Source organism: Spermophilus citellus, assembly GCF_964194105.1.
Source record: "Spermophilus citellus genome assembly, chromosome: 10".
Taxonomy (NCBI): Eukaryota; Metazoa; Chordata; class Mammalia; order Rodentia; family Sciuridae; genus Spermophilus; species Spermophilus citellus.
In genome coordinates, this window is record NC_138197.1 from 89,369,140 (window position 1) to 89,394,038 (window position 24,899).

Consider the following 24,899-nt stretch of genomic DNA (forward strand, 5'->3'; position numbering starts at 1 on the left):
TTCGGGAATAAAGAATTGCTGTTTGAATCTACAAAGCTGTGTGGTGGCTCGTGATTCTGTGCCCAGCCAAGACTGCGGCACATATTTATTTTTTTAATTTTTACTTTTTTTCAAATATTTATTTTTTGGTTAGACATAATACCTTTGTTTATTTATTTAATGTGGTGTTGAGGATTGAACCCAGGGCCTCGCACATGCTAGGCGAGCGCTGTACAGCTGAGCCAAAACCCAAGCCCAAGCATAATGTTTATACATGGTGATGAGTTGGAGATTAACTAATTGGAATATAAGACAGATAAATATACTAATTACACCAGTCCATCTGAGCCAAAACCCCAGCAAAGTGGTCTCTCAAGCACAGCAGACAGTGTTCTATGTTAAATTGGTGGGGAAACAGAGAAGTATTACTTTTATTCTTGACTGTGATCCTTAAACATTTTCTATGCCCTATGATACATATTGGCACCAGTCTCTCTAGTCACACTTGCCAAGAATCCAGAGTCTGTTGAAGATCTAAAATGTGTGGCAAGCAGAGCAGTGAAAACAATGTTTATACTGGGCCCAGACTAGAAGATTCCAATGTCTGCAGGTGATGGGAGTTCTGTTGCTTTTGAGATAACATTCATGAGTTCCTCCAATCTATGTATACTTTGGGCTATCTCCCTTGCCAGGGTGTAGGCCCATGATCCAGACTGGGTTTAGATCAAGTGCACCCATCATAGATCCAGTTACTCAGGAGGCTGAGGCAGGAGGATCACTTGAGCTCAGGAGTTTGAGGTCAGCCTCAACACATATGGCAATTCACAGCTAACATCATACCAAGGTAAAGGGGAATATTTTTTCCTATAAGATTAGGAACAAGACAAGGTTGCCCACTCTTACTGGAGCAGTGGTCCACTTTGTGCTTTGAACATAGCCCTTCCATATTTATTTTTTAATTATAGGTGGACACAATATTTTACTTTATGTTGTGCTGAGGATTGAACCCAGTGCTTCATGCATGCTATGCAAGTGATCTACCTCTGAGCCACAACCCCAGTCCTTCCTTAACTACTTCGACACAATTTTCTAGGAAAAATAATTTATATTATTACTACTTCAAAACTTTGTGACTCAAAAGGAAAAAACTTTCAAATTGGTATAGTGGATATGTACATTCAACTACAGTGAGAGAAATACTTTCCTAATTCATAGACTGAAGAAAAATGAAGTGCAATGGACAAACGGCAAAGAGGCTAGTGTTCTCGCTAATGATCTACTGATTGACATGGGGTAGACCTTCTAGGGAAACCCTCTTACACCTTCCTGCCTCAGGAGAGTGTGCTGTGGATGCATGATATTTATCTGCTTATTTCACACCCCCCCTAATTTATTGATCATCTACCATCAACAATTTGTTGCACTAGATACCTAGTGTGCTAGATACTAAATAATTATAATTTAAAAGGAGGCAGAAGGCATGCATATGAATTACATTTGGGGCAAAGTAAGTTTTTGAGCTGGACTTTGCCACTAAATCAGAATAGGATAAATGGAGAAGGAAGGACAGGGGACCAGGTGGAAGTGATGATGAGCAAATAAGGCAGGAATTAGGGTGTTAGTAAGGAAGAAGAAGAAGAAAAAAGAAGTTTTTGAGACACAGAGGACAGTATCAAGCATAGGCTGGAAAGATTGTCCTGGAGTGTGTTATGAAGAGCAATATGCCAGGCCAATGGATTTGGACTTTCTTCCAGAGGCAGTGGGTGGCCACGGATTGAGAATGGAGGGCACAGAGTTGCATGGTATTAGTGTCCAAACTGGAAAGGCTACATGAAAAGCATGTAGTCTGATTAATGCTTAGGATAAGAAATATGACTTGAAAACTTTCTATACTTTTAGTCTGGGTCTTTGGAAGAACACTTGGTGTCCAATGTATCTCAAGAAGTGACAAGTGGTGTCCTTCAGGTATTTATGCCATGTGAGAGCAATAGTCAAACTCTCCAGCATGATGACCAAAGGACCTTTCTTTTTAATACTTCCGTGTAAGATCTCTAACACATCATGCCCACCTCCTAATTTTTCTAAAAGTTATGATTTTCACTATAACTGTGGTTGATAACAAAATGGTTTAAAGCTTAGAGCACATAATAGAATACTTTAAAAGAATCTTTATTTTATTAGGCATGGTGGCACATGCCTGTAATCCCAGCTATTTGGGAGCCTGAAGTTTGGAGGATAGCAAGTATGAGAAAACTCAGTGAGACCCTGTCTCAAAAATAAAAAGGGTTTGGGATGTAGCTCAGTGGCAAAGTGCCCCTGGGTTAAATCCTCAGTACTTGGCTGGGGGTCAGGGGCAGTCTTCATTTCCCATTTGAGGGGCTTGGTTGTGTCTTTTAGGTTTTTTTTTTTTTGGTTGTTCAAAACATTACAAAGCTCTTGACATATCATATTTCATATATTAGATTCAAGTGAGTTATGAATTCCCATTTTTACCCCAAATACAGATTGCAGAATCACATCGGTTACACATCCACATTTTTACATACTGCCATATTAGTAACTGTTGTATTCTCCTACCTTTCCTATCCTCTACTATCCCCCCTCCCCTCCCCTCCCATCTTCTCTCTCTACCCCACCTACTGTAGTTCATTTCTCTACTTCTTTTAGGTTTTTTTATACTTTCTGCTCATTCTTATTTGATTTAAAAATGTGCCCTTAGTTTATATAAAGGTTAGTTCAATTCTGAGATCCAAATATAATTCCATTTAAACAACTATAGCAGAAACATTATATGATGGAATGTAAGCACCCTTATTATATTACTATATACTATAGATGGTCAGCTAAAAAGGCAAGGTTTTATGTTTTGGAACTCATTTGGATTGAGATAGGTAGGTAATTAGAGATAGAAGGACATAAATGGAAAATGCCTCACAGCCATTGCGTTTTAGAGATGGAATAGGAAAATTGTCTCTGGTGAGACAGAAAGATTCATTTTGAGAGCTTAGGGAGCCAGGATCGCTGCTACCCTGGCTAACACTTACTGTGTAACCTTTGGAGACTCATGTAACCTCTCTGTGACTTAGTATTATAGTTTGTAAACTGGTGATCATCGTACTTTATTTGCCTTACAGATTGTTTGGGAGTTTAAAGAGGGTAACCTCTGCCAAAAAGCTTTGGACAGTAGAAGATATAAAGAGGACTCTTGTCAATGACTGGCAAACTTTCAGAAGTGGTTTTTAAATCATTATTGACTTCTTGCAGGGTTGAAGGAAATGACAGTGTCTGCCTGAAGGTCACTCCATCTTCTCCCGTTAGAGTGTCCTTTAGCCAGGTGTGGTGGTGCGTGTCTGTAACCCCTTGACTCAGGAGGCTTAGGCCGGAGAATCACAAGTTTGAGACCAGCCTGAGCAACTTAATGAGGCTCTGTCTCAAAGTAAAAAATAAGAAAGGGCTGGAGATGTAGCTCAGTGATAGAGCACCCCTGTGTTCAATCCTCAGTGCCAAAAAAAAAAAAAAAAAAAATCACTGTACATTTAAAATCTTACAAGGGATGACTTAACAGCAATTTCATAGTAAGTTGGGGGCCCTGGGTAAATGGATAGGAATATAAGGACTGGCAGAAGCTGAGATATTTGAGGAAAGGACGATAGGGTTGACTAAATAGTGGACCTTCACCACTTGCCAGACATTGCCAACTCTGTTGTGTACATTTATTGTACACTGTAAATCATCACTTCAGACATACAGGACACATAAGAATAAGAAAGGCTGTGTAATATATTGGGCTGTTTTTGAAAAGGAGGAGAAGAGTCAGAGAAGGAGAGAAAGAAAAGGTAATGTTAAGCCAGTCAGACTTGTTGCTTAGAGTTGGGTCTAGGAGGGACAGTGTGCATTATTTCTACAGGACAGATAGATGTCTAGGTTGTATTTTTTTCCCCCTGATGTTTAAGGAAAAACTCAAACCCAGCATTTCAAAATACACACTGAGCTCCCAATAAAACCATAATCCCCAGAGACCCCCTTGCCAGTGACAAACAGCTGAAGGCATAAGCAACAGTGGTTTAGTGAAGGGCTCTTTAAGAAGTTTGGGCTGGTCAGGGTGCAGGAAATTTCCCACCGCAGAGATTGGCTCCTGAGGATATTCAGCACACTTCCACACTTCTTGGTGTGTGTCAGATACAGAAAGACCAAAATAGTACTGATGACTTAGAGAGTTAATGCATTTGTTTAGAGATTTTTTTTTTAGTTGTAGATGGTCATAATACCTTTATTTTACTTGTTTATTTTTATGCGGTTCCGGGAATCAAACCCAGTTCCTCACACATGCTAGGCAAGCTCTCTACTGCTAAATCACAACCCCAGCCCTCAAAGTGAGCCTTTTGCAAAGCAACTTCCTTTTCTCTAGTGTGATTAGGTAAATATAGAGCTTCAAAAAGATTGAAGGTTTGAAGAAACCTTATGATGCTTGCCTTTCTTTTTCTACTTTACTTTTGAAGGTTTGTTTTGACAATTTAAATTCAAACAATAATATTGAGGTCATTTTAAAAAAAGTGAAATGAGGAATTTAGGAAAAAGATATTTAATATGATGAGTTCTCATATCAGGTTTATTATTATTATTATTATTTTTTTAAAGAGAGAGTGAGAGAGGAGAGAGAGTGAGAGAGGAAGAGAGAATTTTTAACATTTATTTTTAGTTCTCGGCGGACACAACATCTTTGTTTGTATGTGGTGCTGAGGATCGAACCCGGGCCGCATGCTTGCAAGGCGAGCGCGCTACCGCTTGAGCCACATCCCCAGCCCCCAGGTTTATTATTTTAAAATTGCTAGTGTACTTAAAAATTAGAGAGCTGATAATTTTTGCCGAGAATCTATCTGGGTAGAGACACAGGCAGAGGAGCATTTAAATATGAGCAAAGCAAAATGTACTCTTCAAACACATTAGAGGTGAACACTGTTATTTTTGACCTTCTGTAGTGCAGAATCACCATCAAAGCTGTTGTCTAGTATTTATCAAATGGTCAAGGTGAGGTGCTGAGGATCAACCCAGTGCCTCACGCATGCAAGGCAAGAGCTTTACCACTAAGCTATAACCCCAGCCCCCAATTGTGCTTTTGAAAAGGCATATCTAGCTTCATGCTACCACCTTGGTTATACTGTTCTGGCCCTTGCTGGCTGACAAACGAAGAAAAGTGGAGGTTTACTTACCCTCACCCTAATACTATTATATTCTATGGTAGTTTCATTAGAAAATGAAATAAAGCTATGTTCACCTCTGATTCCATTTAAAAAGTAAAAACTGAGCACCAGTGGTGACCCCAGATCAGCCTGGGAAAGACTCAGAGGAGTTCTACAACTGTGAGCCGAGTGCACATTCCTCTCTTTGGAAGGTGTCTCCTTCCTTTTTGGTGTGTTAAGGGGAAAAAAAACCAAATCAATTTTCTAAGAATACATTTTTGTTGAAGCTGGTGATTCAGAGATTGAGATATTTTTAGTAGTTTATAACACAATCTTTCACTAATATATATCAGACTGTATTTTCTTATAAAGCTAAAATGTTTTAATATAGTTGGCTAAGAAAGGACTACTGAAGAAAAAAAATCAACCTAAAAGTATATTAAACCAAATTTTAATATGATCTTTGCTTGCTGCAACATATATATTCATATATTTAAACCAATATCACCTACAGTACAATTCTAAAAACTCTGTGTACCCTAGGTACATCTATGTATAATTACAAGAAAGTAATTATACTACTGCTACATATGCTTAGAAGTTTTGGAATAAGCAGATGAGTAAATGACATTATTTCCAATAGAGTTGTTATAGTTTTACAATAACAAGTAAGCTTTAAATAAATTCTTCAACTCCTAACTAGAAGGAACTCTTATAATTTTGAATATTTCTTCTTTTTACTAAGTGGATCCTTAATTGACCTCAAGGAGCCCTTCCATAAGATTACTGTAAATGTGAGGAGGTTTTGATATATATTTGAGTAGTGATTGAAAAGTTCAATAAAGCAATGTTCTTTAAATGGGATTGTAGTAAACAGACAGCTTACAGGCTTGAGCATGCTTTTAGATTAACAGGCAGTTAGTTACAGCAAGCACTCAGGACACACTTGAGTGATCCATTTCATAAGCACCTCCCGCTGTCTTTTCTAGGATTTGGAATCCTCTGTTGTTATGGATGGAGAGTTTGTTGGTGTTCTTCTAATGCTTTTTAGGGATTATTGCTCCTTTACTGTTGGCTGTTTTGAATTTCAAGACAGGATTAAAGGGAGTTATGAGAATTCAGGTCTTTAATTTTCATGTACTCTATTTCTCAGTGTTGTGTTAATGAGTAATTGCTAGTAAATAAAAAACTGTATGAATTTTGAAGTGACTTATGATGATCTGGATTAGGTCAGGATCTTTTTTTTTTTTTTTTTTTTTACTGTATTTTTTTAGCAATGATGGCTGAGGCTGGCCTGGGACTTGTGATCCTCCTGCCTCAGCCTCTGGAGTTGCTGGGATTAGAGGCCTGTACCACCATGCCCAGAAAGAGGTGCTTTTTTTCTGTTCTTTCATTTTTTTAAGCCTATCTGTAGCATCTGGCATAAAACTTACCACAGAGTAGAACTCTGAAAAACAATTGAAGGTATGAGCAAAAACATATTTTAAATTTGTAATTAAGATTAGAAAAAGGGGGGCATAACTTTATTTCAGTTACATATATCTATTAAATATATAGAAAATAGTGCCATGCTTTGAACATATTCTTAATATTGAGAACAAAGGAATTTCCTTTTTAAGTAGAAATGGATAGTGTGCTGAATGTGAAAGTCACTTCTGAGTGTGCTAAATATGAGGCAGAATAACTTCTCAGGTTGCCCTTGGATAGTACTTTTGCTAGATTTTTGAAGGGCATTGCCTTGATTTTAGAATTTTTGGGTCATGGGAGTTGTGACAACAAATCTGAAGTGTTGATATAAAAAGATAAAGGGACTTTGATTTCTGAATTAAGTATGTTGGGAATATATACTCTAAACAGAATAATAAAATAAAAATTTACTCATCCAAAAATAAAAAAGAAGCAGGGGTGTTTTATATGCTTATCAAGCATGAACATATAACCAGCCTTGGCTAATCAGTTGTGCCTCCCTATCAGTAGTGGTTAGTTTGGGAATAGATATGTTAGCCAAACTCAGTAATCACAGCAAATTCAGTACTGCAGCTTTAAGAGTTGGAAGGAGTTGTGCCCTTTGCACAGGGTCTGCTGAACCATAAGCTTGGAGCTGCTGGCTACCATTTTGCTGTTTTGCCCCATGAAGGGAAGAACCTGCCTGAGAACTGAGCCAGAGGAGAGAAATGCACAGCAGAAAGACAGGAGTGGTCAGCTGGGTTACATTAGGGAGCCTCTGGATCCAGCTTTTTTTTTTTAACTGTATTTTTTTTTTTTAAGCAATGCCCAAAGTGAGCCTGGCCTCTGAGTATGACCCCCCAAAAACCCCTTTTTGCTTTTAAGTTAGTTTAAGATTGGTTTTACTGTCACAGGTGATGAGAAAGTTTTCTTGAGTACTCGAATCATGGATCCAAAAGGCCTTTCTGGGAATGCTTGTCTTTTCCTATTTGTGCTCCTGCAGGGCTTTCTCTGGAGTGTGAGCCTCCCATTTTATGTTCCTCATTCATAGAAAAATCAAGACCAACTGAGCTTTTGCCTAACTGCTTCTTTGGTCAGTTGGTTCTAGCAGAGTCCTGCTAGGCATCTCATATAAAACCTCTTCACAGACCTTGGCCTTCACCTGGGCTCCTCCCTGTCATCCTGGTAAACAGACCTATCTCATAGCTAATATATTTTTGCTGCAATCTTAATGTATCTCCTGGTTCTGTCTCAACTGTTTTATTTTCTGTCCCAGATTTCCAGGTTACTTTAATATGAAAAAGCTTAGGTTTATTCAATCTTTCTATGCCTCAGTTTGAAATCAACAAATAAAAGACCTGAATAGCTGATAATAATAATGCTCTATGGTTATATTAGATTGTTTTATGTTTATAATATCGTTTAATCATCTCTGTAATTTACAATTCTTAATTTACAATTAAGAAATTATAAATCTGTAATGTGTTTCTGTGTTTACAAACAGGAGAAACATGTATTTAAATATTTTCTTTGCTATTATTTTGGGAAGCGGTTACTTGGGATTGAATCCAAGGGCACTTTGTCACTGAGCTACATCCCGGCTTTTTTTTTTTTTTTCAATTTTGAGACAGGATCTCACTTAATTGCTTAGGGCCTCACCAGGTCGCTGAGGTTGGCCTTGACCTTGTGATTCTCCTGTCTCAGCCTCCTGAGTTGCTGGGATTACAGGCATGTCCCCAATGTCCCCTATTTTAATATTTTCTAAAGAACATGGATATTTAGTTAGGCATTGAAAATTATATGATTAGTATAAATACATAGACCAAAATAAAAATCTTGAGATCCCTCAAAGTCATTTTAAACATTATATAAAATCAACTTAATGGACATTAGAAATGGAACATAGGGTGTCTAAATAGAATCATCACAATGATGCCCTGATTTTATCAATGGTGTTGGTCTCCCTTCTTTTGCAAGTTAGATCTTTAAATATTTTTGCGTTCAGCAGTTGTGGGAGTAGGGGGAAGGATAAAGCATGCTTAATTATTTAAAAACAAACTCAGAGAAAAAACATCTCTTATTAATTTTCAAAATTGAGAAGATTGCCAGATGTCCATGAAGCTCTGCCACTGCAGAAGGAGTTACACAAGTTGCCAAGTGTCAGCAACAGGAAATTGATACTCATAGACTGAGCAATAAGCTGGGCTAAGGATAAGCAACCTGGCCTGGAAGGACCCTGGATGAAAAGATTCAGTCTTAAAAGGCCATCTAGAAGCAGAAGCAAGTCTAGCCTGGCATGGGCAACCTTCTCTGAGGTGTACTTGGAGGACACCAAGGCAAATCTCCTAGTTCCTAAATAATTTTCCTCATTTGCTACCACTCCTGAAATTCCACTCTGTCACCCTTTGCTTTGGATTCTCAAGCAGACCCCTTTGGAAAAGCATCATTATTTTTGAAGATTAGACATTTGGCTAAGAATGACACTTTATAGGGGTAGGACAGAAGCTAGATATCCTGTAAGTAGGGAAACAAGAAGCAGAACCCTGAGCAAGGAAAGGTGGTTACTTTGGCAACTAGACATGAATCTGCTCCACAAACTGCTTAGATTGACTTCAGGGAACAGCCAAAGTTTTGCCATGAAAAGTCCATTAAAGTTTTCCCTTTTTACAGTTTTTTTTTTTTTTTGAGTGGGGGGGGGCAGGGGGTTATTACTTTCTAAATTTTCTATGCTTACTTTAAGCCTCTTAGAAACTGGCATCTGCTGTTAGCAAATATATATAAAATCCCCTCCCCCATTCACACATTTCTCCAAAATTGAACTTAATAAACTTATTCTAGAGCTATGCATGAATCACTTCAGGCCTCAACCTGTTTATTTACGGCTCATGGTACATAAGGATAGAGACTGACTTGTCTATTGAGCATGGTTAGAAAAGAAAAAAAGCCCCCCCCCCCCCAATGTCAAAAGATCAGTGATCACATTATTTTTTAAATACTGAAGATTTAAACACACACACACACACACACACACACACACACACACACACACACTTACCCCATTTGGATTGTTGACCCTAGAAATGAGGGTATGCAGTAGTCAGCTGCTGCCAGTGTGTATGGTGGTCGAGCAGCAGAATCGTCCCAGTAAATGTCCTTCTTCATCTTGGGTAAGCTCATATGCATTTCATCCACAGCTAAAAGAGAGACCTAAAATCATCGTCATATTGTTAGGCCAGATCAGATGTGAACTATATAAAAAAAGAGAAGAATTTTCAGTAGGGGGACTGGAGTTTGAGAGCAACAGGACATAGTCCAAATGAATGGATGCACAGATGCCTACAGCATATATTTGCTACAACATGGGCTACTGCAGAGAGTTGCACCTGTTGTTCACTACTGGAGAACACTGGTCAGTGGTATAAGTGAGGCTGTCAAGCTGCCCACCCTCTGTCCTTATGCCCGGGGATGGAGCTGCATCTCACCTGGAGGGAGGCAAAGCACCTTTTCCTTCTTTGTTCACAGTTCTGGTATTATCTTAGTGCCTGCCCTGCCAGCAACCACCTAACTCCAAGTAGTGCAGCAAGGTGGAGAGCCTCAGTATTCATTTCTGCTAACCCCATAAACACTTTTTTACTTGACATCACTTCTTACAATCCCTGGTTTCTTGTTTTTTTTAGAAAAGCACATCAGCAAGCTTATGCTGTTTGAAGCTATAATCATCTTTTCCTTTGGCTTTGACTGAGTGATACATAAATAAATTACTCTCTCAGAACCAATTTTTGACAGAATGATTCAGGCATTGCACTTCTTCCCCTAACAGACTGACAAAGTAATCTCTGTGAAATGTCTGAACCTGTTTAAAAGCCAAGTTGGGCTTGAAACAAATGGACAAAGTGAAGGCCTTTACTTAGAGAAGAGAATAGTCTGAGGAGAGTTTTGCCTAACATTCCCCTCATGCTGGTTCTTCATGGAAAACTCAGAAGGGGGTCCATTTTATGCATGTCAGGCAGATTTGAGACACAGGCCTGTGTGGTCCAGGCTCCCAGTGTCCAGCTGCTGGACAACTGACTGCTGAGGTCTGTGAGCTGTGAGTTTGGCAAGTCACATCAGATTGTATCTGGATGCTATTTTATGTCACTGTTAACCTCTTTGGGTGCCAAGTGAAACAGATAAAAAATGAATTAAAATACTGCTTTGTTCTAGATGGAAGAGGCTGGTTAAAGCTGATAGAGAAACTTAAAGAGAAAATTGATTTGAAATTCTACCTAAATTTCACTGGAACTGAGATCCAGGACCTGTGAGGCTCCAAAAGGATAATATATGCCTAGTCAAATTTTTTAATTTGTGGCTAATGCTCTGAAGTCCAGGGGCCTGCATCCAGAATCTGTTTAAATGAGAAACATCACAGGTGATTTATTGTTAAGGTTTATAAAGGAAAGAAAAATTCTTCTAACCTGTAAATTTCTATCAATGCACCAGTTAGTTTCAAAATCATCATCATCTTCTCCAAAAGGATTGATAAGCTGCTCAGCCACCTGCAGTTGGAAACACAGAATAAATCTATCATGATACTTGTGAAGACTAAGAACAGAGATTGAAGTTGATTCCTATTTTATTCTCTCCTTATTTTGTCACTTTCATAATATAAAGCCTAGAGGGAAGTGGGTTGTTCTCCAGACAGATACTTATTAGAATATTAGACTTGATTCTCTAGTCATAAATGATGCTCCTTTGTTTGCATGATCTCCACATGGCTCTGTCTATTCAACTGGTGACAGTGAAGGCCCTATCACAGAGAAGCTTTGTGCTGTTTAGGCACCCACTAAAACCAGTGCATATTGAAGAGTCATCAACATGTGAGTGGCATATAGCTTGTGCTTTCAAGGAATTTATAAGGGCTAGGATGATAAGACAAAGTTAAACAGCAGAGGAAGACTTAAGTCATAGTTAAAGAAAGTGCAAGGTGGTTTCACAATTATTAGACATAACCACTAAGTGAAAGAGCAGGCTAGTCAGTCATCAAATTGGAATTTGAGGCTTACTTAGCTTTACTCTAGATTGGCTCTTATTTATCTAGTAAGCTAGATTTCCTGTTGAAAAAGTTTAGGTGGTTTCTTATCACATTTAAGAATGTTTGAAAGATATTAAATATTCTTATCATATTCCTGAACTGAATAGCTTTTTTTTTTTTTTTTTAGATGGGGTTTGCTATGTTGCCTAGGCTAGTCTGAAAACTCCTGCGCTCACGGGATCCTCCCACCTCAGCTTCCTGAGTGCTGGGACTACAGGTGTGTGTCACCTTGCCCAGCTTCTATAGCCTCTTGATGAGAGATTTTAAATGTCTAAAATGACTTGCTTGTCATTTACTTTTTTGAATAATTTACTTTGATTTGTGTGTGTGTGTGTGTGTGTGTGTGTGTGTATGTGTATGAGAGAGAGAGAAAGAGGTGGGGGGGGAGAGAGAGAGAGAGAATGTGTGTGTGTGTTTACATTGAATCCTCTACATAGGAAAAACTTACAAGTATATAAAATATATTGTTTGATTAGTTATATACTTGTAATATCACCATATACTTAGAAGTATATAAAATATTATTTACCTATTCCTTATTTTTTTATTGGTTGTTCAAAACATTACAAAGCTCTTGACACATCATATTTCATACATTAGATTCAAGTGGGTTATGAACTCCCATTTTTACCCCAAATACAGATTGCAGAATCACATCGGTTACACATCCACATTTTTACATAATGCCATATTAGTAACTGTTCTATTCTGCTACCTTTCCTATCCTCTACTATCCCCCCTCCCCTCCCATCTTCTCTCTCTACCCCATCTACTGTAATTTATTTCTCTCATTGTTTTTTCCTTATTATATACTTAAAATATTACATACTTATTATGTACTTATAAACATATAAAATATATCATTTGATTAGTATCTAGATTTTTAGAATGAGACCACTGATAGGAGCTTTACTTACTTAAGTTTTTAGTATTTAAGTCAAACCATTTACAGCAGTTATTTTCAACCTTAGCTACGCACTAAAATCACCTGGGGAGCTCTTAAAAAATAAACAATAATGCCTGAGTCCCTCCTCTCAATATTCTGACTTAACCAGTGTGATGCTGGGCCCAGGAATTGGTACTATGTAAAACTCCTAGGAGATTTTAAAGCATGGGCAGGTTGAGATCCACTTACATAAAGAAGTGTATCTCCCTTGTTCTAAGGGACAGTCCTGGGCAGGGCAGTGTCCTGTGTCAGTAAGTCTCTCAATGACAGCTGTGTCAGAGTCCTTCATTGTGAGTTGTGAGGGTTGCCTGGGGTTTTTCTCAAATTAAATGAGTCACTGCTTATTCTTGAAAATATTTTTGATATATATAAAATTTCAGTTTTATGGTGTTAGTCCTGTGTATATTATTATAATCTACAGTTATTAAAATGATACCTATGTTTGTGAATTTACAATCTCACAAAAATATGCTTTATTAGAGGCTCCATTTTCAGCAAGTAACTGAGTAATATAATGTCTAGAAGGTCCAGATGGTTTTCTACATTTTGAAAAGATTTATAAATATCTGAATTGTCAGGCTAGAACAGCTCTTTAGAAACTGAAATGTAACTCACTGGATTGGGAAAACTCACTCTGTTAAGTTTGCTTGTCTCTTAGTGGAGCTATGAATATGCCTTTTCATATTTTTAAAAAATATTTTTAGGCAAAGGATGTTAATATTTTAGAAAGTGCATCAGAAGAAAGGAACCATTTACTGCTTTATGGGCCAGCTGAACACCTTACATGGACATAAAGCAAAGAAGCTTCAATCTAATGTATGAAATATGATATGTCAAGAGCTTTGTAATGTTGTGAACAACCAATAAAAAAAAAGCATAAAAAAAAGAAGCTCAGCAAAACTCAGGGAAAGAACAACAACAACAACAAACAAAAAACACAAGAATGATTTACCTTTGGGCCACCTGTGTGAATTTTATGTTGATAAAGACAAAGTCTACTTTTTTCTTTAATGGGAAATGAGAGCCATTAACTCTCCTTCTCTTTCTTACTCGTAAGTAAGTAAAAATAATTAACAATCACTGTCATCTGGTTAAAAATATATTTTTGCCATTTGTAAAGGACAGCCTTTAGTCCTTGGAGTATAATTTGAAATGCTAACATATTTATTATTCCTGGGTAAAAGTCAAACTGACGAAAGAAAAGACTTCTGCAGGGAAAAAAAATCTGCTACAATCTGAAGGCATGAAAATGTGGCTGTTTGGAAGGCCAGACATTTGAAAATTCTATTTCATGAGTCACCTTTAAATTGTTGTTAGATTTCAGTTGACTTAATGATGCCATTATCTTTGACTTTCTTCCTATCACATACTTCCCATTTGGACATTCACCAAAGTGATGGAAGAATCAGGCCTCTCGTCCTTACACACATGTACCTGGGGAGGGTTGAGAGGAGCAGCGATAGTGGTGGAAGTGGTGAAACCAATAAAATTCTTCACTGACAATGAGACAAGCTGTTTTACTGCTCTAACCTGTTTTTAAACTCCTGCAAACTCAATGTCATCATTAATCCTGGTGTTTCTGATTTTGATTCCGATGAGTTCTGAGTCTTAGTTCTGGTTTTGAAAATTGGATGCACTTAATGGTGTGGGACAGCTAGTAGGATTTCAAGCAATAATTTACAGAGTTGAGCCGAACTAAGATACTACTACACAATTAATGCTTAAATCTGATTGATATCCAAAGCTGCTTCTTTGCCTTTGCTTACTTTTCCTAGTTGCTTATTGTGGTATAAAAACGCAGGCACAGTTATTACTTTAATTACATTATTGTAATCCTAATGGGAACAAATAGACACTAAAAAAAATCAATAACTATAAAAAAGTGTCCTTCTAATCTCTTTACATAACAAACTGCTTCAGACTGCTGCAACAGAGTTGAACTACATCTCTGTCATTTTAATCCTTGATGGAAAAGTGATCACATATCTGAGCTGTTACATGTTATATCTGCCTTTGATTCACTGATTAATAATTTTCTAAAGACTCAGTATAGGAGCAGTGTGGAGTTTGGAACATGATAGATTAAGAGTGGATCTTAGGGCACCAAAACTGATGGCTACCTTGAGCCATCCTGCATAGAAGAAGAATTGTAGGAGAGTAAAGATTGGAATGTAAAGATCTAAGTCATGCCCCGCGTAGCCTTTGGTGGGATCCAAAAACTGGCGTCCAATCAGGCATGCAAAGAAGAAGGTGTAGACAGCAAGAGTGACAACCTGGAATAGAGAGAAACTGGAGTGAGAGGACAGTGCTAGCTGCCCACAGGGAGCTAGAGTGCCAAGGTGGGCAAATAGAAAATATCACATGCAAAGTGTTTGATACCTGTGTGTAAACCAGTGGAATCCCAACCCAGTCGTAACCGAATAAGAGGCTGCACCAAGAGCGGTATCGATTCATTTCCTAAGCCAGAAACAAAACATGATTTAATATGATGATGAGTATGGTAATAAACATCAACTGGGATTCATAACATGGGCATGTCTTTTCCAAATGGGTTTGTAAAGTGATGGGATTGCCTCTGTGGCTCATAAATTGGCTACCAAGACTACTACAAAAAGAAAGTTCTGAAAATGACAAGCAACGAGCATCACTGAACAATGTGCAAAAAGGGTGAGAACATCTGGACATACATATTCTTTAAAATATTAAAATAAGACAGGACTTTATAGAAATATCCCTTATTCTATAGGATCCATAATTTCCAACACATATATTAGGTGAAAGTGGTGATAAGAAAGCCATGGTTGATATTTAAATTGTAATTTCTAGTTAGCAAATTTCGAGGGTATTTTTTCCCCTTCTCATTTAAAAACATGCTTAATATAGATCTTAGAAAAGAGATGCAAATATATCCTAAATCTTCCCCTTGCTACAAATGGAGACTTTTGAATGCTCATATTGATAGAAAAATCCATCTTTGTGTGGCATAGGAACTGGCATAGAAAGGACTGAGTTTCATCGATTCTTTTCCTCTATTGAGCATACATTATTATCTAAGACTGGGATGAAGAGTTCATCTTAATTTGAGAGCTGTTTTTAAGCTATGGACTCCTTTCAGCCTAATCCAAGCAGGAGACAGTTGTGGCACAAATGTATCCAGTTCTTATGTAAATTTGTTCTCAGATGAACTCACGGCTCTTTTGTGTAGTGAAAATACTGCTTTTTCAGGTGAATAATTGGAACACCTGAAAAGCTAACTTAAGCTTGGGATAGTCCAGTTTTGGGGAAATGGCTTAGGAGGTTTACTTTTCCTCCAGATTTTATCCTAGGGGTTGCAAATATGCTGTGTGGGCACTAAATCCTTCAGGTCTCTTGGCAGCCCTTGGTTAACGAATCAAGGAACACTTTTGGGCTGGGAGTGTGGTTCAGTGATAAAGCATTTGCCTACATGTATGAGACCCTGGGTTTGATTCCCAACACTTGGGGGTGGGTGGGGGAGCACTTTTTACAGAACCTATTACAAAGGATTCTGTTGAAACACAGCTTCCAAACAGCCACTAAAAGAATCTGAATTCAACCTGTATGCTATCTCTGTCCTGTACACTGTAGCTTCTGATACTACCCCAGTGTTTCTAATTTTATGGAACCAGGATTAAACAAAGCAGATTCTTTCTGGTCTGACTTGTTATATCTAGGTTCTTTAGGGGATCTAAATGGCATTTTTTTTTAACTTATGGTTTATGATGTACTTACAGTCATCAATGATTGAAGATCAACACTGTCTCTGATTCTACCTTCATCTCGGGCTTTAGTTGCAAGATTACCAAACCAGATGAATGGAACCCAGTATTTCAGATGAGGAGATTTGAGGTGGTCAAATATTTTCCTTTCATCTGCTGTCATAAAACCTTTATGCAAAATAACAATAGTGATATTATACAAACTTAGCACTTATGCATCAACATATTTTCAGTCTATGATATAAACATAACAAAGGGGCACACTAAAGGAATGTAGAGTACAGGTTCCTGTCTCACATAGCTTATGTTTGTATTAGAGATAAGGAATGTGTGCATGAGAGCATGCATGCACTAGAGCATGCGCACGTGCCTGCACACAACACCCAAGTCATATATCAGACAATGCATACTTAAGTGCCCAAACACATGCTGTCAATCTCTGATAGAGAAGGTGACAAGGAGACAATAAATGTGGACTGGAACATTTGGAGAAGTTTCTTCTTTAGGTTTTGGTTTATTCATCTAAAATTTGGCACAATAATACTTAGAATTGTTAGGACTGAAAGACTACATTGTGGTAGTTTATATAAAACACTTAGTACAGTGTTAAACACATGATTGATGTGACTGTTCCTTTTCACCTCTCCTTTCAAAGTCCTACATAGTCATGTTTTCTTCTATGAAACTTTCCCAAATTCTTCCCCTTGAGATTTTTTCACTGTAAAGTGCCCACATAATATTCTCTCTTGGCTTGTATTATAGTAATATTGTACATTATGTAATCATACATAAATGTTTCAATATCTTTAGAAAGAGTCCCCATAGTATTTTTTCATATACTTTAAACGTGCTTCTACAATTGTGCATATGTGTATAAAATACAGTTTGCTTGAGCTTGCAGTAACCTCTCTGAGCCTCAGTTTTCTCATCTGTGAAAGAGTAATGATAATATCTACTTTACAGGGATATTGTAGAATTGAGGTGATGAATATATGTCGGGATGTTTGTTAGCATAATGCTTAGCACATACATAACACTCAGTGGGTGCTAAGGTATAATATATTATGTCACACTTCAGCTAGCCTTTTCCTTCTCCTCCCTCCTGCACAAGGAAAGAAGAGATTTGATAATAGAAGAGGAATAAGGTAGCAGGTTTCATAAACATTTATTTAAGGTCTACTCTATATTGGGGTTTGTTTACACAGAAATGTACTTTAAAAGTTTATAGTTTATTCCTAATCTTTTATGTTTTAAAAATTTTGACTGAGTAATTCAAATTCTACAGATATCCTAAAGGACCAAAGAAATATTAATGGAGAAAGTGAGTCTCAATTTCCCATCCACACACTTTTTTCCCTGGAGGAAATGGTTTATTGTGTATCTTTCCAGGGAGATCTCATGGATTTTCCTATAGACCTGTTTTTTTTTTAATACAAATGGCTGTATATTTTTATAGTTTTATTGGAGATTAAAAAATTAATACATAGAAAGTAGCATCATTCTTTTTAATGGCTGCTCTCTCAATTAATAGTAACATTAAATGATAGCTAATTGTATGCAATATAACCTTTTCCCATATATATTTGATAAACCTTTATTTTATTTATTTATATGTGGTGCTAAGAATCAAATTCAGTGCCTCACACATGCCAGGCAAGTGGGCTACTGCTGAACCCCAGCCCCAGCCCTCTATTTCCTTTTTGAATAGATATTTAAATAGTTTTTAGTTTTTTACTACTAAAAATAATACCGTATGACTCTCCTTGTGCCTATACCTTGACTTGATTTTTGTCTCAGAAATGTAATTTTGTTATGAAATTCTGAGAATACCTTCAGATGAAAATCAACTTTTCATCCAATGCAACACATTTCATATCTTTAACTGTTACAAGTCTGATTATTTTTTTAATATAATCATCCCTCCCTACCACATAGTTTTAAGAGGTATTATTACAATAGAAAATATGTCAAAGGAGAAATGAGATATGCCTATTTTGAGTCACCAATGCACAGAATTGTGCAGTTGCATTGATCCTTGACCTGACCTAGGCAAATGCTTTTAGGAGTAAGGTCCACAGACAAATGACTTGATTCTCTGAATCACAAAAGGTACCTATTAAGCATGGAGTGGGCTGGGCGCCACTTGACCTACTAAAGCACACTCAGTATAGCAGGAGTTCTCAACCTAGGTTGGCACATTAGAATCATGTGGATACTTTTAGAAAATACCAATGTCTTTTCTCAGAGATTCTAATTTTATTCTCAGAGATTCTGATTTAAATGGTCTAGGCTGAGGTCAGGTATCAGCATTCTTTTGAGTCTTTCTGGGTAATTAATGGAATTGGATCTTGGCAATTATATGTTTACCAAGCTCTGCAGGAAATTCTGATATTCAGCAATGTTTGAAAATCACTGTCCTAACAAATGAAGTTTCTGTTTATTCAGTATTTGGAATAAACAGAGTTATAATTACAAAGACAATATTTACCAACAGAAGACAAGTTTAAGATTACACTCAAGTTACTCAGATTACCTTAGGAACATTCTGCCAATGCCTAGAAATTAGTACTCTCTCTGGAGGTAAAAATGAAAATAAGCTTGGAAATTCTTTTCTTTCTTAGTGCAGCTCAAAGTTGTTACATGATCCAGATAATCTACTTTTTTTTAAGACTTGCAGAGCATGATTAAATGTTATTACAAGAGGTTAACAGCTAAATTTGACTGTCTTGGCTTAATGCTTTCTTTCTTTCTTTTCTTTTCTTTTTTTTTTTTTTTTTTTTAGTGTGGTGCTGGGTTTTGAACCCAGGGCCTCATAAATACTAGGAAGTCACTCTACCAATAAGCAACACCTCAATTTTTTTAAAAAATTTCATTTTGAGAGGCAGGATCTTGCTAAGTTGTTCAGGCAGGTCTTGAACTTGTGATCCCCCTGCCTCAGCCTCCTGAGTAGCTGGGGTTAATAGGCATGCATACCACACCTGGCCTGGCTTTATGTTGAAAGACTTGTTGCAGCGGTTCTTCCTTTAACTGGAAGCCTATTCTCAGATATTCTATATCAATTTTCTAACAAATATATTCTTAGGATTTATAGTTTAATTTTCAAAAATGACCCTGCTTGTATGTTGGTTGCAATCTCTGTAATTTGACCAAAGAATTACTTTGTCTCTAGTTATTTTTTATTCAGGAGTATGGATCAAATTGTGCAAGCAAGCCCTTTCTTGGCTTCTAAGCATTAGGCAAATATGCAGAGTGAGGGTTTATTTAGTGCAAACAATAAGGCAAGAGTTAGGCCCTTCTCTCAATGTAGGACATCGGTTGATTGGAAGGGGTCATGTAGAGAGAAGAAAGCTAATGGTTTTGTTTTTGGCCTAAATTCTTGATTACTGAGAAAAATAGATTGTGAATCAGATGTTAATGTATCGCTAAAGAGTATGCAGGAAGAATTTGGTCATTCCCTGAAGGGTCAAACATCTTATCTAAAGTAATTCCATCTTTGGAAATCAAATTGTTGGTCAATTGAAAAAAGTCTCTAGATTGTCAAATCCATTCAAAGAACATTTGTTATGAAATGTAATGATATTTTCATCAGCACTTGAAGTCAATTAAACCAGAGACCAGTGCTTTTTTCCCCCCAGAACAGGGCTATTATCTAAGGCTGGTTAATTGCAGTTATCGATGTGCTACAGTTTGGCAGCATGATCAGTTGGCTGGTCTCCCACCACCCTGTCTCCTTCACATGTCTGTCTCCATGCCATGCTTCCTCAGGCCCTATCCATAGCCCTGGCTGGCATCGCTATTTTATCCTGCTACTGCACATGCCTAGATTTCTCTTGGTAGCTCTTTTCTTTCTGGCTAGCTCAGCTCTGCTCAGTGATTTTCATGTTGCCTATCCCCCTAAAACCTCTAATATTTCTAAGCAGAGTAAAATATTTATATCTGTCAATGTAGGTATATGTTTGCATTGACTTGCAACTTGTGGTTTTATGGAGCAGGATCTGCTTGCTACTTTAAGGCAAATTTTATTGCCCTCAAGGCAGAAGACTAATTAAATACATTGACAAACAACATTCCAGTCATCATAGATTTTGTCTGCTGTACACTTGGCCTATTTTTCCTTGGTTGAAGCTGAGACAGATGTATTTTGCTTTTACAGCAGAGGCTCTGTTAGCAGAAGAACTAAAAGCTCTGCACCTCAAGACTTGAAGGCAGAATGGGTTCTTTCTGAAAAAGAAAGCTGTGCATTCAGCATCTGAGCCCTTCTCAGAGGGATGACTTGTTCAGGAAGATTGCAACGTGCCTGGCTAGTTTTCATCTCTGTTTTCCAAATGTATGCAACAAAGCCACCACTTCAATTATAGATCTCCTTTAAATATAATGGGAGAACTTTTTAAATGCCTGTTGACTGGGAAAATCAAAGAGAGGCAAAATAAGATTGAGATGGATGGAATCACAGCATCCTGCAGGGCAGTGTATCAAAAGTTTTCCACCATAACCCACAATAAGATATATGTGGCCATGAAACAATTATGTGTTCTTCCATTCCAATCCATTCCATTCATTTTAGTATTCCCATTCAATCCCAATAAAAATGTTGGTTACAAACCATTAAGGTGACCACAGGGCAGAAACATTATGCAAAAGTCAATTGATTTTACTTAGGGAGAGAATAGAAGATCTCAGATTAAATGACACAGTTATGCCAGAAACTCAAGTGGGGCTAGGCTTCCAGACAATGAATCTGACTGAAGTCAGGACTTTAACTCAACAACCACTTAACAACTGGGGGACTTGCTTGTTTGTATATGTCTGTTAACCATGACATTCACTAACAATTAACCCAACAATGAATTACAGCTCACAGCACAGAGAAACATAGCACAGAGAATATAGAGGAAGAAAATCAGTTTCTGGGGTAGCAGTGCTGAATGGACACCAAGAGACTCCTTTATTTTTTCTGATATGTGCAAAATATCTCTAGTCATCCCTGTACTTAAATTAGTATCCCATTTGGTAGTTTACTGCCTTCTACACAATACACACAAGAGATAGCATGCACAAAATCAGTGTTTTTAACTCCTCACCTGTGCAGTTGGCCCAGAATTTCATTTGCCCTGAGGCAATTGCAGATGAAACTGGAAGAATTAATTGCTATGCCCTAGTGCTGTAGTTCCTAAACTTTGCTACACATTAGAATGGTATTGAATCCCAAAGTGCTAGGGTGGGAGCCAGATATCTTTGATTCCAATGTGCAGCAAAGTATGGGAACAATTGTTCTAGTGCTGAGCATTTCAACATCCTGCAGTGCTGCTGGAACTTGTTTAAAATGTGCATTCCTAGATTCCTAAACCCCAGAGATCCAGATTCCTTAGGCTGCCTAGGAACATGCAATTTAAATAAGCACCCTTAATAATGTAATGATCATACTTTCAGAAACACTAGGTGAATAAACTGTCACTCCTAAAACAGAACTGGGGGGGAAAACTCTATACACTGACTAAGTGAGACTGTCTATTCATGGCATGAATTCCAGGAGGGCTGGTTCTGCCTTGAGCTTTCTCTCCTGTGGGAAGCAAGTGCACAGAGGTGAGTCAAGTTTCACTCACAGGATGACATTCTGTCTGTTCCGGGCTCATCATGTGAGACTATAGAGGTAACTGACTCAGCCTCTAAAAGTTCAGCCAACAGGAAAAACTGGCACAGCTGTGAATTCCACTGTCCCCTTGATCATCTCTTTCATGGCACAGAGCAGTTGAACATTTTAGAGACCCAGAAGTCCTGAGGCTATGGAGTGGAAGGGGGCGGTGGAAGGGGGCGGCAGAATGGAGACAATGACAAACCACAGAGCAGAAATGTTCTGCAAAATTCAATTGATTTTACTTAGAGAAAATCACAGATTAAATGATGCATCTATGCCAAAAAATCAAATGGGGCTAGGCTTACAGCCAATGCATCTAAAGTCAGGACTTGAATTCAACAACCACTTGACAATTGGGCGGCTTGCTTAGTTGTATGTCTGTTAATCACGAGAGTCATTAAAAATTCCAGTGGAGTCTCATCATGTTCCCTCGAGTTATAAAATAGCTCAAAGAACTTCATGTTAAGATTTTAGGACTTTAAGAAAAGGAAAGATATCTTTTTTTTTTCTCAAAGTTTACTGTCTTCTAAACACTCTTATAAGCTACCAAGCATAGGTGGAAATCATCCATTTTAGAGGCAATAAAGCAATGTAGAGATGTAAAGAGTAGAGTCAGGTTTGTGGCACAGGCCTGTAATCCCAGCAACTCAGGAGGCTGAAGCAGGAGGATGGTAAATTTGAGACCAGTCCCAGAAACTTAGGAAATCTTGTCTAAAAAAAATTATAAAATAAAAAGGGCTGGGATATAAATCAGTGGTAAAGTGCCTCTGGGTTTAATTGCCATACATAAATATATAAAAGAGGAGAAATACAGTGCACCTGTAAATATATTTGTAAAATGATTAATATTATTAGACAAGATTTATGGTGTTTTTATTGAACTTGTAGACAGGGACCACACCTGTTCTTGTTTATGCCTGTATTCCCAGTGCTCAGTATGGTGCCTGACATACAGTATACATTCAGTAAAGTTTTGTTGAATGAGCAATGCATGATAGATTTAACATCAGTTTTGCTAATGTTTCTTTTAGGGGAATGTATACAATTTCCTATTATCCATCTTTGTGCTTCTGGTGAGTAATTCTGAAGAGAATTATTTTATTTTCCTTATGCCTGTGCAATACTAGATAAAATGTTTTGGTTTGATTCATGCACTCAACTAAGGTCATCACTTGAATTAGCAGAAGTCTGGAATTGTGCACTTGACTTGGAATGAGTGACATTTTCCAAGGCAGGTGATCGGAATAGTTAGAATTTTCCAGAACAGGTTTGTAAACAATAGATAAAAATAACAGAGACTATCTTGTAGTCCCTCTGATAAATAATTGGTAACATATTAGTTCAGGGACTTTTCAGCATAATAGACATTATTTTGAATTCAGTTGTTACATTTCTTTTATATAAGCAAAAATTTTAAAGTTTCATTTTTTCATTTGAGAAATTTAACCTGTAAAATTTCACCTATAGGTAAATCATATTTTCCTGGCAGCATGTGTTGTGGCCTTTTTACTTGCCAGAATAAATTTAATTTGACTGTCCAACTTAAAAGCAAGGAAAGTTTGGGGACTAACAGGTAAGTGGCTGGGTTCTCTAGCTCCAATCAAGGAACTGCCAGATGATCCAAAAGAAGCTGCTAATACTTATTCTCCTGGCCCTCTTATTTACTTCCTCCTGGCTAGCATTGAGTCTATGTAGGCAAGAACCTTTCCTGAAGTAAGAAGGAGAAGAGGTTGAAGGGAAACTTGGATTGCTTTAGGGTCCATTGTTTCTCAGAGTGTGATCAAAGGACCACCTATCTCAGCCCCAAGGAGTTTGTTAGAAATACCAACTCCTGGATTCCACTTGAGAATCTTTGGGGGTGGCACCTTAGGATGTACATGTTTAAAAATATTGATTTTAACAATATTGATTTTAACAATATGTAATGCACACCAAAGTTTGAGAACACATATTTTTCCTGATATGTGAGTTTATATAGGGGAGTCAACTGATGAGGATTTTTGTGCTCCCAGCATTGACTCCTCTTTTGCCACACCCTACTGGTCCCCTGGTGGTGTATTTGCCAATCCTCTCTGCCCTCAGGCAGGAGCAGGTGCCCTGGCTCTGGAGTCAGGCCATCTGCCAAACATTTTCCGCCATCCCTGAACTTCCTATTCTTCCCAGAAACCTTGGCACAGGCAAAGGGCAGTCAGGGAGTGGCAGAGGCATGTGCCCAGTTGGGAGAACTTGGAATAGACTCCATGTGCAGCCTCTGAGTCAGCAGCAAGTTTGGTGAGTCAGCGTTGTCATGGGCAGAGGGTGCAGGCCCTGGAGCAGCTTGGAGGGACCTGGCTTCTGAAGTGTCTCTCCTAGCTTAGAGAGTAGTGGCTTGGAACATTTGCCCTGCTCCCTAACACAAAAGCCTTGTATTCCTGTGGGCACAAGCTATGCCCTGTACCCTTTTTCAGGCTTTTGAGAAAACACTTAGGAGTTATAGCAGTAGAAGCTTTTTATAGAGGTCATTAGTGATGGTCTCAAAGGGCACCTGGAAAAGCTTTGGCATCATATCATCTCCCTCAATTCTCTTCTTCCTTCAGTCAGTCCATCTCTAATTCAAATCCTCTGACCAGGTTGCTGCCCCCAAATCCCCTTTTTATAACTCTGGAGACACTAGCCAGGTTAAAATCTTAAATCTTTCTTAATTGTCACTACTTTGCCATTAGAAATGAGGTTTTTTTTTCTATAAAAAGCTGAAGTCTTGCACAAGGAGTGAGAAAGAGTTTTAAACATAAGCATCCCAGGGGCTGGGGTTGTGGCTCAGTAGTAGAGTGCTTGCCTAACATGTGTGAGGCACTGGGTTTGATCCTCAGCACCACATAAAATATAAACAAATAAAATAAAATTATAAATAATTAAAATTTATAAT

The 24,899-nt window shown here is 37.8% G+C and overlaps 1 protein-coding gene across 3 annotated transcripts in view; it reads right to left on the bottom strand.

Annotated features, from left to right (window-relative positions):
• The window catches only part of BEST3 (bestrophin 3), a 51,609-nt gene that overhangs the window by 17,087 nt on the left and 9,623 nt on the right, over positions 1-24,899 (bottom strand). For all 3 annotated transcript variants that reach the window (XM_081309474.1, XM_081309472.1, XM_081309473.1), the window contains 5 exons: positions 16,373-16,527; positions 15,002-15,079; positions 14,743-14,895; positions 11,060-11,140; positions 9,661-9,812 (listed from right to left, as the gene is read on the bottom strand). In XM_081309474.1, coding sequence (XP_081165600.1) covers positions 9,661-9,812; positions 11,060-11,140; positions 14,743-14,895; positions 15,002-15,079; positions 16,373-16,527 — 619 coding nt within the window. The remainder of the gene's footprint in view (positions 1-9,660; positions 9,813-11,059; positions 11,141-14,742; positions 14,896-15,001; positions 15,080-16,372; positions 16,528-24,899) is intronic.